Source organism: Agelaius tricolor, unplaced genomic scaffold (genome assembly GCF_023055355.1).
Source record: "Agelaius tricolor isolate 1412-34295 unplaced genomic scaffold, bAgeTri1.0.p SCAF_1, whole genome shotgun sequence".
In the NCBI taxonomy this organism is placed as follows: domain Eukaryota; kingdom Metazoa; phylum Chordata; class Aves; order Passeriformes; family Icteridae; genus Agelaius; species Agelaius tricolor.
In genome coordinates, this window is record NW_027269261.1 from 109,002,844 (window position 1) to 109,016,849 (window position 14,006).

The window sequence follows — 14,006 nt, forward strand, 5'->3', positions numbered from 1 at the left end:
CGCAAGAACGAAAGCGGGCACGTGTTAAACTCCGGAGCTTAAAAATAGCACGGAAAACAGATTTCTAGTAAAAGCTGCCTCAGGTGCGCTCTCCGCGAAACGCCGCGGTGCCCGCCCACCCGGCAGATCCCGGCGGCGGGGCAGCGCCGCGGCTCTCCCAGCTGACGCACGGGGCCGAAAGGAAGGGGGGGAAAAAAAGTAAAATAATAACAGTGATGTAGAAAACCCAACGCGGGTGGGCTGGGCGGGGCAGGGTCCGCAGGTAGGGCCCCACCTCCCGCGCTGTGAGAGGGGCCGGCGGAGGGAAGGCGGGGCGGGCCGGGGCGAGCGGAGCGGAGAGGAGCGGAGAGGAGCGGAGAGCAGAGCGCGGCTGTGGCAGGCGGCCCCCCAGCGTTCCCCAGCGGCAAGAGCAGCAGCACCTGTGACAGCCGGGGGAGGGAGGAGCGGGAGGGGAGCGGCGGCTGGAGGTGTGAGTCAGTCTCCCGGGGACCCGGCCGCTGGAAGGAAGGAGAAATGTTTACTCTGTAGAAATGAGCCAGGTTTGCCGCCGCCGGTGGGCTTCGGTGTGGAAACGCGCGCGGACTCTGCCCCGGTAAGGAGCGCGATGCCGTCCCCTCTTCCAGCCCCGTCTCCACCTCCTCGGCTCTTGCTTCTCGCCCGTCCCGGCGCCCGCGGGACGGAGGAAAAGTTTCCTCGTCGCCTCTCCCGGATCGGGAGCGCTCCTCTGATCGGCATTAACCCTTTCGCTCCGCTGAGCAGCTGTCATAGCCCTGGCCCGAATTTCGCTGTTCATCCCCTCTTCCCCTCCAACGCCGAGGGTCCGGCACTGTCGCACTGCTCGCCTCGACCGCGGTCAGGACGGGGCACGGGGCCGGTCCGGAGGCGGCGGCGGCCGCGGGGGGGCTGTGTATTGCCGCGACCCCCGCCTCAGCCTCTTCGGGCTGTGCCTCCCGGGGGAGCCCGTCCCGGGGGTCTCCCCCGAACCCACAGTCAGTCAGCCCTTAACCTCTTTCTCGGAAAATCGTGCGCTTTCAGTCTTCGTGTTTCGTTTTTCCCGGAGTAGGGGTGTGAATTTCATAGTAGCTGCGCATCCAAAAAGGAAAAATGAAGGGATTTTACGCCGGATTGAGCCTTATTCTCAGCTACCGGCGAAGGCACAGATTTTGGTTCCTCGTGAACCTTATGGAAAGAGCCCATATATGTTCGAGGATAGGTTAGATAACAGTGCTTCTGTCCTCAACAGACAGAGGGGCTGAAGGACTTGCTGAAACTATTCTGCTAGGCTCATATCCACTGCTTTGGGATACTAATTCTAGGACGTACCATCGAAATCAAAAGGGATAGAATAAATTTTTTAAAAATATTTATTTTATTTATTTCCCATGCTTCTTTTCTGCTTTGACCCCCAGGAACATGTTGTAGTGCTTTGTACAGGGCTGCTGCTGCTGCAGTGATGCTGGCAGGATGTCGGCTTTCTCAGCCTTCCATGCCAAAGGATAAGGGGACGTCAGGAGGAGGCGGGGGGGGGGGGGGGGCAGGTTGTTTTGAAAGTTGTTTGTGTGTTGAAAGCCGGTGGGAAAGTTCAGGCTTCCCCATTTGGAAGAGGCAAGGCTGGGTTCCGCTCTTCCAACATGCGCTTTCCATTTTTAGCTTCATTCAGACGCAGACAGCAGTTCCTTTCCTCTTCCTCTCCTTGTTTGTGTGACACTTTTCTGAGGCAGCTTTTCCACAGGCGACTAAGTGGTCTCACGGCCATGACCCCACATTTTCTTCAGCACAGAATATTATTTTCTCTCTGAAGCATTAAGGAAAGGGTCTGAAAAAGGTAAAGTGGTTGTCACAGCCTAGGGATTTTCTCCTCTTTGTTTTTGTTCCCTCATTACTACCGAGACTGGCATTTTAAAGTGCTGCTTCAGTCAGAGCAGCTTCGTTTACACTGCTTTTTGGCTATTACTCAACTGTACCAACTATCCTGCATACGCTTTTAAAGTGTCACAGACTACTGTATTAGTCACACTGTATCAACGGAAACCACAACACTGAAGGACAATGAGGATTAAAGGCTGTTTTCTTTTTTTCCAGGCTGCTACACAGTGTAGCTCGGACGCTGTGAGTTTCAAGAATCTGGTGAAAGGGAGAGAGTGGACAATGAAAATGGACATGGAGGATGCTGACATGACTCTGTGGACAGAGGCTGATTTTGAAGAGAAGTGCACATATATTGTAAATGATCATCCGCTGGATCCCAGTGCCGATGGAGGCACCCTAACTCAGGCAGAGGCTTCCTTGCCAAGGAACTTGACTTTCAAATATGCATCTAACTGCAAAGAGGTAAGCGGCAGTGCTCTGGGGAAGGTTGGAGTCAGACAAGCCAAATCACAGCGCTTTGGAAAGCGTGTGCTCACCCTGTCTTTGATTCTTTAGCATACACACACACACACACACCCTACCAACAACAACAAATGCTGCCCGCTAGCCTTTCATATGCGACCCTAATAACTCTTTTAAGAAACTGTGTGTTGGTCATCTGTTGTGTAATATTTTCACTGAAAATTGTAGCCAACCTATCCCTGAAACTGGTTCTGTACCAATTTGCAAACAGTTAAATTTTCACACAATTTGAACAGCATCTGAATAAGCATATTTAAACTGTGGGGTAGTTCTTTGTGCCAATTTCTAGGCTGCTGTTTGCCAGGACCATTCATTGCCTCTGGCTCAGAGATTAAAGTGCCTCGGTTGTCCAATAAATAGCTTTAAAAAAGTAAAGAAAAAAAAAAACTAATTCCTGGAAATGTGTTTAATTATTTCTTTTTGTTTTCCCTTTGGTTATGAAATTGCTTTATTCTTTTCGTGAGGTTGTTCTATTCCCAACTTCCTAAATTCTTAAAAACTCTGGCATGTCAGTTAAGGAAGTAATGGTAGAACTGTAGTGAGCTTGACAGAAGTGTGGTCGTAGCTTAAATTAACTTTTGTTTATCTGGGACAGTATCTTCACCGGTAGCTAGCCTTGCGAGTCTGTTCCATCCTTGTCCCTGGAGTGGGTACATTCTTTGTTGTTGTTTCAGAAGGGCTGGAAAGAAACAAGCCTGGATGAGCAATTTGGTTTTGTGTTTACTCCTTCGTATAGAGTAGCTATTATAGCTAGGTGTGATGTTCAGTAGCGTAACAACCCAGGGGACAACCCTTCATTTCTCCCTGTGCTGAGACTTGTGGTATAGCAACTATTACCTGTGCTTCTGCTTGGGCTAAACATACTGACCACAGAGCTGAAAAGCAGAGGTACACTCATCCATGCCTATCAAATATTTCCTTCCAGAGCAGGTACTTGTTTAATCCTGTGTATAGAAATAGGGCCAGACCCCCAGCTAAAGGGTGTTGACACTGTGGAATTTAGCTTGGCAGTCCCTAATAGAGTGCCAAGCTCGTTTGGTAAGAGGTTAAAGCTAAATTCTCCTTAAAATCACTCTTCTCTTCCCATCTGCCTTGCCCTGCCCTGCCCTGCAGAACTTTGGCAGAGAAAGGTCATGCTCCAGAAAAAAGTGTGAAACCTGGTTTTGTGTTATTGCATTGCTAGATAGGTCTTAGTTTGGTGTGAAGAGGGAAATAAAGGTGAGACTCTGCCATGGGTTACAGGAGGATTTCTGATTGAAGGATGCGTTGCAGTGTGACAGCTCGGGTCGGTCCTTGGCCGCCGGCTGATGACTGATTGGCTGCTGAGGCTGCTTGCTCCCTCTGCCCCTGTAGAGTCCTGCTGCTGTGGCTGGAGACATCCAGAGAGCTTTCAAAATTCCCAACACTGTGTTTGGAAACACCAAGGTGTAATTTCCTTATGCCCTGGCTCAGGTCAGTGAATCAGGAGGATTGCTGCCATCTCTGTATAAGAGGTGGGGGGAGAGAGAAGTTGTTGAAAGATTGCTGGTTCTTTCTTGTAAAATGTGACCCGTGCAGCTCCCTGCTAGTGGGAGTCTGAATATAGGACATCCTCCTTTTGTTCTCCAAAGCTCCCCCCCGGTCTTTCTTTTGTGCTGAATTGCACCTACCCTAAGGAGCAATAGGAGCTTTTAAGCCCTGACTATCTTTAAGGTAGCTCTGCAAGGAAGGGCCGATATGATTGGGCTCTTTTGCCCACCTTCTGTGAAGGCTGCATTCTGGAGAATGTACAGACAGGTCTCATTTGCTACTCGTCTGCAGGGTGAAGTAGTTGTAAATGGCATAATCTGCTTGTGTGCTAGGAACTTCTGACATGCAACACTATATTCTTTCTCTGTCTGCCTTCCAAGTTCGATTTTGTTTAGTGAGGTCAGGACTGGCTACATGTGTTGCTTTTGCGTGTTGGTGTTTGTGGGTCAGTGAGGGAGCCTGATTCTGGTTTTGACCTCATGGAAAACCACTGGAGTCCTGACAGCTCAGGAGAGTGGGTTTTTTTCACTTGCAAAAGGATGAGGTAAGACTTTGAGGGATGCATACGTGCGTGTTTGCCAGTGGGTTTCAGATGTGAGCTGTCTTCATTGTTAACTTTGGGGAAAGCTATGGTTTCATCTGGTTGAGAGTCTAGAATGCTGAGTCAGTTTATTGTCAAAAAAGCATTTATAATATATTGCTTGTGAAATGCTGATACTGTCATGATTAGATCATTAAATCCTAGTTCTGTCATGATTGGTATTGTATCTCTGGCTGGAGCAGGAAAAGTACTGCATGCCTGCTTAGGGAGGGAGGAAGTACGGCCGCTGCTGTTAGGGGAGGGCTGCTTTTTCTGTATCTTCTCCTTGCATGCTTTGTGGAGCTCCTCTTTAAAGGTTTATGCAATTTGCAAGGGAGCCCATGACACGTCATCATACTCTTGTTTATTCTTGGATCTTGATCAGGGACTTTTCTGAAGAACACATTTTTTGCTGTGAGTTCACAGAATGTGTCAGCATTTAAAAAAATGAATTACTACTGCTCATAATATTTTAGGCTGTTAGATTTATATGAAGTCATTTATTTATTTATTTGTATGTGAATTATTTATCCTTTCCCCCAGTTTGGGCAATTGTCAAAAAATGATGAAATGTGGTGTCGGGCTTATGCTCTGGAAGGCCATATGTGAATGATTTTTTCATGCAGACATTTAAAAATATTTTTTTCAATAATCTTCCCTTTGGTCTTGGTGCTTAAAGCCCAAACAGCCTTTCTTGATATAAAATGAGTTACTCTGCTATCTTGAATATTACTAGTATCTCATCCTGGTGTGTGAGTTTTGACAGAGGAAAACATATCTTGGCAAACCACCCATTACTGTTGCATATCTCTGATAAGGCCATTTCTTAGAGACAGACCCTGAATCAGTGATTTTGGTGAAAGGAATGATTTTGAGCTGTAATGAACTGTGCCTCACTGACCTCAGACACTTGCTCTCCCCTATTGCTTTTATTTATTTTTATGTGGTTGCCGAGGAAGCCATCTGAAAGCATTCTATTTTGTGGCATAAGTTTTAGAAAACTGGTCACTGAACAAAGGGGTAAAAAATACATAACTATAGAACTAGTAGCTAAAAAAAATTTAAAATCAGTGTTAATTCAGGACACATAACGGCCTGCCCTGTTTGCGTGTGGAGAATGCTGCTGTTTCAGTGAAGCCAGTGAGAGTTTTGTTCGGTGTTTTGGTTTTTTAAAGCAGTTTAGTGGTCCTATTGCAAAATACCATCCCCTTGCAGAATGGGCAGGAGTCGTTGTTGTACTTCAGTGCCCTCTCCCCAAACAAAGATGCAAGGAGCGCTGATCTTCCAAAGCGCCATCTCAGATCAGATTTGGGACCGGAGCGCAGCCGCCTCATGCCCGGGGGCCGCGGGCAGGCCGGGATGTGCTGAGCGGGCCGGGCGGGCCCCCGGCGCCGCATTAGGACCCTGGTCAGTTCCAGGGCCGCGGTCGGTCCCGGGCTGCCGCCGGCCCCGGCCTCCCCCCGCCGGGCCGGGCCGCGCCGCCGCGCCCGGGCGCCGCTCGCAGCCGGCCCGCTCGGGCAAGCGGGCTCCGGCTGAGGCCGGGCTGCACCTTCCTGCTGGAAATGCTGTTGTACTAGGGAGAGGAGGGACGCGGCGGAGCGCTGGGAGCTCTGAAGGGAGAAGGGGTAAGGGCGTGTGGAGAGGAACGAGGGGGGAAGCAGCCGTGAGGCGAGGTGCGGGCCCGGCAGCGCCCGGGCGGCGGCTGAAGGGCTGAAGGGCTCCGCCGCTCCTGGGGAGCGCCCGCGCCCCGCGGCTCCCGGGAAGGGCTCCCCGGCGGGCGGAGCGGCGCGCTGGAGGACACCTGGCGGACACAGCTCCGAAGTGCCGCTCTGGCACAGCCTCCGGCAGCCCGGGGGCCGCTCAGCCCCGGCTCCGCACCCGGAGCTGCGCCGCTGTCCTGTCTGCCAGCCCTCGGCAGCTCCCGGCTTCCTGGCCTCTTCTTAAGCCGCACCCGCTGAGCTGCGGCGGGGCAGGAGCCCCTTCTGGCTGCGGCACGGGGGCTGCCTTGGCACTGCTGGCGGCCTTCTCCTGCAGGGTGGCCCTCATCGATCCTAGCAGCTGAGCTTGGGAGGGAACAGTGGAGTCCGAGAATTGCTGACCTGAGAGCCACCGTCAGCTAAAAGTCATCTGGACAGCTTTAAAGCCCGGTTTAGCAAAACTTCAGTGTTGGCACAGGGAGATGTGCGGAACCTTCTGCCAAGTTCTGATGGGTACAGGCTGAGAAATCATCTTTGCTTCTCCCCTGGCACAGCTGAACACAAGCACTGTCTATAAAGTGGATATCAAAAAGTATCTGCTGTGTCAGAGAGTGTTTCAAGTTGACTGGTTCAAGGAGTGATTTCTAGAGATTCTGAGAATTTCATTAAAGTCGTTTTAATTAAGGCCAAGATATTTTTAAAACCATGAAAAATCTCAAGCTATCATGCAGTAAAACTGGTAGGGTGTGCTTGTAGCTTGGTTGTGAACTTTGCTTGAGAGGGCAGATGGATGTAAATTAAGATATATAGGGAAAATGAGAAGAACATCTGCCTTTTTCAGCTCTCTATGAGACATGTACAAGCAAGACAAAAATAAAACTGAGCCACTGAGCTTGTTTCAGCATATGGTAGGTGTAAGAAAATTTCTGGAAGTCCCTCTTCTCTCTCTTCAGTCCAGATGCACAGATCAATAGATCATTTAACTACCTCTGCTGTTGATGTTTTAATTTTTTTTTCTTTGTAGTGTGCTGAAAACACATGTTAAAATGCAAACGAGTACAAACAGCCACCACGAACACCCAGCAATCTGTTTCCAGGTGATTCCTTGAATCCATGGCTGTTATTTGGCCCCTTTATTTTGACATTTAACAGGAAATTATGCTAGGTGTTCATTTTTTGCTGGGATTTTTAATCTTGACCAGTATACAGGCAAGGATTCCTCTGTCTGCCTCTCACTTATGCATTAAGGATCACAAAATGTAAGAAAATGTAGCATGAGAAAATCAGAAGGCTTAGCTAATTTGTGAAGCACTGTCTACATATAGTCCAGGGTTTTTACCATCCTTTGCTGAGAAGGACTGTTAAAAGAAATAGAAAAGATCACTGAAGTGAGCTATCTGTAGGGTCTGAGGAGTGCTAATCTGCTTTGGTAAGGACATTGATTCCTTGTGGGGTACAGACAGCAGTAATCCCAATTCTCAGTCTTCCTCAACTACTTCTGGTGTTTCTGTCTTGTTCTGAAATCCTGGTGAGCAGAAAGACAAGTAGCAAGATGTGTGGCAAGACAAGTGGAAAGATGTTTAATACATTTTCCTATGAGAGTTTATAATATATTTGGTTTTAATACCAAATTAATGGGCTTTTTACCTTCCTTTTTTTCTACTATCTGAGCAGCAAGATCAATCTTGCAAAGGCTTGGGGTTTTTGGTTTACAAAATTGTTGGTTTTCTAACATTGTTTAGATACATTAAATTTAAGAAGATTGGTGAGAAACAGAGAGACAAAACCAATAACTCAGCAGTGTTTTGCAAAGGGTTACTCCAAGGCACGTTCTTCTGAATAATGATGAATTGCTTCCTGATTTGTGGTCAGTGACTTTTTTTGGTATAATTACTGTCAAGAAGGAAGCTGAACAACCAGAGTACATTTCTTAGACCTAGCATAGTGGAGCATTTTCTTCAAAATCCTTACACCTTTTCTGACCAAACCCACTTAAAATATATGTTACCAGAACTGATGATTCCTTTTTGTACAAGAAAGTGACCTGTGAGTACATGTCCCAGAGCCATTTCATATTCTGTTTTGTATGCCACTGTATGCTCGTAAGAGAACTGAGGGTTGTCTTTTTTTTTGTGTGTTCTCCTTTTAGCTATCAGGGCGGGTATAGACCAAAGAATGGAGGGGGGTGGAGGGTGGTTTCATTTTGATCTGGAAGAGCAGTCATTCCAGTTCCTAACTTATTAGAAAAGCAAGCTCTGTAGCAGTGAAGTGATTGATAGATATTGCATATTTTTGTTTGCTGGAACTAGACTTTTAGGGGTTGCCTTTGATAGGGAAAAATAACTTCTGAAGATATTTGACAGTCTCTGTACATTTTGCTTACTGTTTCTTCTTGTATTTCCAAAAAGCACATTTTTAAGGTGGTATTCATCATCAGCTTCCATATGTCTTAGGAAAATGCTAGTACCTAAAAAACCTGTTCATATTGTAACCAACACGATTGTTCATTTATTCATTTCTGTTTTGCTGACCTGTCACAGAAAATTCGCTGCATTGTTTGCTTTACCTTGTTACATTTGGGGGACAGGGGAGAAGAGGGAGACTTCTCATTTTCTCCTGGCAATGGACTGATCCTGTGCTGCTCTTCTTGTAGGTCACTGGAGTGATAAGCAAAGAGTACATCCCAAAAGGAACACGCTTTGGACCCCTGGTGGGAGAGATCTATACCAGTGATACGGTTCCCAAGAATGCAAACAGAAAATACTTTTGGCGGGTAAGTAGGAAAAAACAGCACCCCGTTGTTGCAGTGAGCAGATCACTAAATGAGTATGGCTGAGAAGCTGGGTCACTTCCTGCTGTGTGATGCAGGGGACAGCCTCTGTATGTGGCCAGGCACAAACAGAGCCAGTGGGTGAATTAAGCTGAGTTAAAAGCCTGGCTGTCTTGGATGTAGGGACTGTGTGGGTGGAGAGAGCAGTGGAGATGCACAGCCCTTCCTGGTTCGTTCTTCCAAAATGTATCTGTGCTGATTCTGTAGAGAAATAGTTCTGCTGCTTGCTGTAAGGGCAGGTTATTTTGCATTTCTTCACAGTGGAAAGTGATTCTGATTTATGCAAGTATCACATCCTTGATTTTTCTCGCCACGAAGAAGCTGTTAAAAGTACTGCATAAACTTTCACTCTGGAATTATGATACATTTTCTGACATTTCTTCCTGCTTCTTGTATAGAGCTGCTATAACACAGTGGTGGTAGTCTTCAGCATGTATCATTCAATTCATAAATCTTTCTAGGCCTCCTCAGAATTGTTAAAAAACCAGCTCATGAATCTCAGCAAAGGGAAAAGAGACAAACACCAGAGGTGGTGCCTAATTTGTACTCCATAGTATAAGCTGGAAGAAAGCAGCAGCCAATGTGTTTTGGTGTGGGCAGTCTGTGCTGTGGAATATGCTTCCAGTTTATCAGTTGACATAATCCTCATTTTCCTTACAGACACATTATTAATTGTTAGAGAACATTCCTTCAGCCCCATCTCATTCCATGGATTTGTTTTGCTGCCTTCTAGCCATGTAGGTTGTGTCTAAATCCGTGGATTTGGGACTGTGTCCAAGCCTCTGCACTCAGGTGCCTGCCTGCCTTAGTAATATCCCAACCTCATATCCAGGTGAAACCTAGGGCATGCACCAGCATTCCCCACACCCCTTTCTTCCTACCTAATTGAATCATTTTGGTTTTCTCAGATCATCCTTGTACGATGTAATACAGCATTGCACAGGCAGTTATTTGCATGAGTGTTTTTACCGAGCAGGCAACTGTTTTCACATTAACAAGGCCACAAAATGTTTCTTTTCGTTGAACTTTTTGGGAGCTTGTGTCCAGTCTAGGAAGAGATCAGGAGGCTGACACAGGGAAGAGGGGCTGATAGCTATCTTGCAGGACTTCATTCCTACATTGCACTGAGAAACGTGACATCATTCTTATGATGTGATTTTAAGCCTTAATGTGGAGGGATCCTCAGAAATAATATCCTGGGAGCCACCTAGGCATCATCAAATTCCCTGTTACAATCTCTTGATTCGTTCAAGGCAGACTGCTGCACTGAAAATGAATTCCTTCCTAGGGGTCTGACACAGCCTTGCATATGCAAAGGAAATTGTGGGAGATAACTTCCCACATGTTATTAAAGGCATCCTGGGCTCGCTGGCAGGAGCGGGAACATCTGCTGGGCGCCCGGGGCCGCTGCCCGCGCCAGGGGAGCGGGGCCGGCCGGGCCCGCGTCACTTCTGGGAAGCGCTCCGTGACTCAGCACATCTGGGCGCGCCTTCCCCAGAATAGGTGGGAGCTGGGGGCTGCCTCTGCCGGGGAGCCGGGGCTGTGGCCCCGACGTGGGAGCGGTGGAGGGCTGGTTTGGGAAGTGGTGGCAGGCGTCAAGCGCCAGAGCCCCGCGTTCCTGGAAGTTTGCGAGCCGGGGTGAGCAGAGAAACGCGGAGGCTCCTCTTGATGCAGCACAACTCGCCCGGCTCCCTTCCATTTTCTCATAACAAACACACCGCAAAATCTCTCGCAAGCTGCTTTGATGAGGCCACATGTATTTCCCCCTTCTCAGTTTACAGGAAGTTACTCTTAAAGAAAGTGATTCTGGTGTTTACGGCCCGCGTTAAAGGGCCAGGCCGCCTCCCTTCTCTGCCCGCCGGGCTCTGGGGGCACGGGAGGGTCCCGGCTGGCCGGAGAGGTGCGGGAGACAGTGCTGGGGGCACACGGGCAGGAACACCCCGCGGAGGGTTTTCTCCGCCAGATAAGCTCTGTCTCCCCTTTGGAAAGGCATTTCCTGCTCAGCGAGGTGCGCTGCTGGTGCGAGCTGCTCCCACTTCAAGGTCTGGCTTTTGCCTGGTCATCTGTTTTCAGAAAACCAGGAACCCCATTTCATCCAGCATGGAGCTAGCTCCCCTTGAGAGTAAGCAGTGTGTTTTTACAAGCGTGTTTCCTGGATTTCTCTTGATTTTTTCCCTTTTTTTAAATAATTCTCTTATTATTTCAAGAGAAAGTAGCTTCTGTCAGTAATGAAAACTTCTTTCCCCTGAAACTGCTGAGCAGTTTTCAGATTCACGTTTTCTTGCCCCTCTGTGGACAAGTCAGAACATGTCCCTTGGTAGGAAAAGTGACATCTCATGGGCTAACCCCTGGTCAGGTCTTCCTTCAGTTATGGCAGGTGAATTTCATCTTTGCCTCGCCCAGCCTGCCTACAAAAGGGTTACAGTTCAACTATGAGCAAGTGTTGCTTTAGGACTCTGGGGGGTGGAGAATGTTTGCATAGTTTAAACCTTTGGGTGGAGGTGGTAGGAAACTGCAAGTACAGAGGCCATAGAAAGAGGCGAGAACTCTGACATAGCACAGCCAGTCAGTCTTATACACAGGTGACTCAAAGCATTAATGCAAGCATGCACTCAGACCTGCCCTCATCAGCATCACCTACTTGTTGATCAGAGCACCAGGAAAAGGGCTCTAAGGTAGACTGCTCACACAGAGAGAGTACTCTGCATTTCAGATTTTGGGTCTTGTTTTCCAAAACTAGCTAAGATTAAATGGAAAAGGTGACTGTGGACTTGCCTTTAAAGACCTTCTTAACTCAGAGGATGTCATTGTTGGAAAGGCAGGAACACAGCTTGAACTCTTACTTCATCTTAAAAAAAAAAAAAAAGGAGCTTATCACTTTTCCCCTCTGGACTCTGTGCCTACATGTTGCATATTGTGCCTATATATATGTATATATATTCACAAGCACTTCCTCTCTATTCCAGATCTATTCAAGTGGTGAACTTCACCACTTCATTGATGGATTTAACGAGGACAAGAGCAACTGGATGCGTTATGTAAACCCTGGCTACTCTGTTCAGGAGCAGAACTTGGCTGCTTGTCAGAATGGAATGAACATCTACTTCTATACCATCAAGCCCATCCCTGCCAACCAAGAGCTGCTTGTGTGGTATTGCCGAGACTTTGCAGAGAGGCTGCACTATCCCCCCTCCAGAGAGCTGACAATGATGAACCTCAGTAAGTGGATTACAGTATAAACAAGGAATGCTAGTAATGTCTCTTCTGCCTATACAATCTAATAATAAGTTGTATAATTACACAGCTGCATCATCTGTTGTGTCACAGGAGGTAGCTTGGAGTGGAAAAGGGGAATTAAAAAACCCAACACAAGAGAATGAGTTCCCTGTGCCTGTTCAAATGGAAAGAGATTATAAAATCTGAGTAGTTGTTTGTTTACAATCTGAGTCTTATCTGGTGAAATTCTGGACAGACAACCTGACCTCTGTCTTCCTAACCATCGCTGTTGGCTCTCTCTCAGACTGTGCAATTTCAGATCTCACGGTGTGTTGAGCAAAAGTCTGCTTTGGTAGCATATACTAAAGGCTGTCCACTCATGCTCCCAAAGGGCTGCCCTCACTGTACCAGGAAGTGGCAATGTGCCATGACTCTGTCTAGGTGTCTGACAAAATACGTGTTTACTGCATAATGCACTTTGAGCCTTGCATCTACCCTTACTTATCTTGTGGGAGCAAACCTCCTGTGGTCTTCTCATCTGGTTACTTGTGTTTTGAGCTCAGTGTACTTTGTCCCCATTTCTTGACTTTTTATTGCAGCTTTCATTTTCTGTTCAAAAATACTAGCATTGGTAGCAGAGGGAAGAGGTGTTTCCAGGAGTTTGTGTTCCTCTGTGGTTTCTGATTATTTCCAGCCTTGGTGCTTTACTTCTCGCTTAATCACTGCCTGACACCTCACCCAGAGCCCCTTCTAGAGAAGAAAAGATTCTTGCTGACTTCTCAGTGGACTTTTAGGCTACTTCCCCTGCTGCTGCTCTTAAAGCAGAGTATTCTTTTGTCCTTCTGCCAGCGACTACATTGAAACTTGAAGGAAAAACTGCAAGCAGTTTTGTTGGGGTTTTTTTTGTTTTTTTTTTTTTTTTTGTTTGTTTGTTTTTTAATAAAAAGAACTATTTACAGTTATTTGGCAACAAGGAATGGGTTATAAAATAGCAATGTTACTTGAGGATCATTAGAACTGTCATCCTATATTATAAAACTTGTATCACACATTCAGATTAATCAAAAGTACATCTATACTCTGTGGGTGTCACCCTTTCACTAGCTTTTTGTCTTTCCCTACAAATTAATAGAAGAAAACTTGTCTCCTAATGACAGAGGGAAGAGAGGGAGGGAATGTCTTATGCAGCTATATTCTCTATTCAGAAACTGTCCCACTGAGTCTGTCATCTTTGCACATATGTCATTTCACCACTTTCTGTGCAGTTTTATTTCCTGATATAATGAGCTGTTGGCTTTTCAGTGGGACCTGCAGGTGAGATGAGAGAGCAGCATGTAGGGCTCTGGTGGATGAGGAGTTTGCTAAAATCTAGTCAGGCACATTTGGTCACTAGCTAGGAGGATACACAAACACGGGTTCAGTTTCCTGCATCTGCTGGCACCTTGGGCTTCCTTGCAGAAGTAGCAGTTAATGTATTTGTAAAGTGTTTCTTACTGTGTCTGGTTACTCTTAATCAGGTCAAACCTAGGAGTGTCTGGACTTGGCAGAATAACTGATTTCAGTAAAAGTAGTAGGCTCAGTATAAGGATTTAAAGAAATGAAAACCTGAGCCACAATTTTGTAGTTCAGTCTTAATGTTTGCAGTATTTCCAGCTACTGAGTTTGAATAGACATTTTTCCCTTTTTTAAGATAATTACATTTAAACCATTTAGAAATTTTATGTTAGCTCCTTCCACCTAAAGAAAATAGCAATTCAGAAAATGAGAAAAACTTTTCACTTTT

At 46.8% G+C, this 14,006-nt stretch overlaps 1 protein-coding gene and 1 long non-coding RNA gene across 6 annotated transcripts in view; one reads left to right on the forward strand and one right to left on the reverse strand.

Moving 5' to 3' along the window:
• The window catches only part of PRDM1 (PR/SET domain 1), a 33,180-nt gene that overhangs the window by 8,082 nt on the left and 11,092 nt on the right, over positions 1-14,006 (forward strand). The window contains exons 1-4 of one of the 5 annotated variants that reach the window (XM_071446667.1): positions 463-592; positions 2,083-2,331; positions 8,831-8,950; positions 11,974-12,226. In XM_071446667.1, the coding sequence (XP_071302768.1) occupies positions 2,149-2,331; positions 8,831-8,950; positions 11,974-12,226 (556 nt within the window). In that variant the 5' untranslated portion in view covers positions 463-592; positions 2,083-2,148. Of the gene's footprint in view, positions 1-462; positions 593-1,546; positions 2,332-8,830; positions 8,951-10,598; positions 11,130-11,973; positions 12,227-14,006 lie in introns of those variants that run through there. The other 4 variants (XM_071446683.1, XM_071446675.1, XM_071446658.1 and 1 more) reach the window with 4 other exon arrangements.
• Positions 1,351-10,579, reverse strand: LOC139599472 (uncharacterized). The gene is made up of 2 exons (XR_011682242.1): positions 8,744-10,579; positions 1,351-3,070 (listed from the first exon to the last, which is right to left on the reverse strand). It is a non-coding gene; the product is annotated as an uncharacterized lncRNA (long non-coding RNA).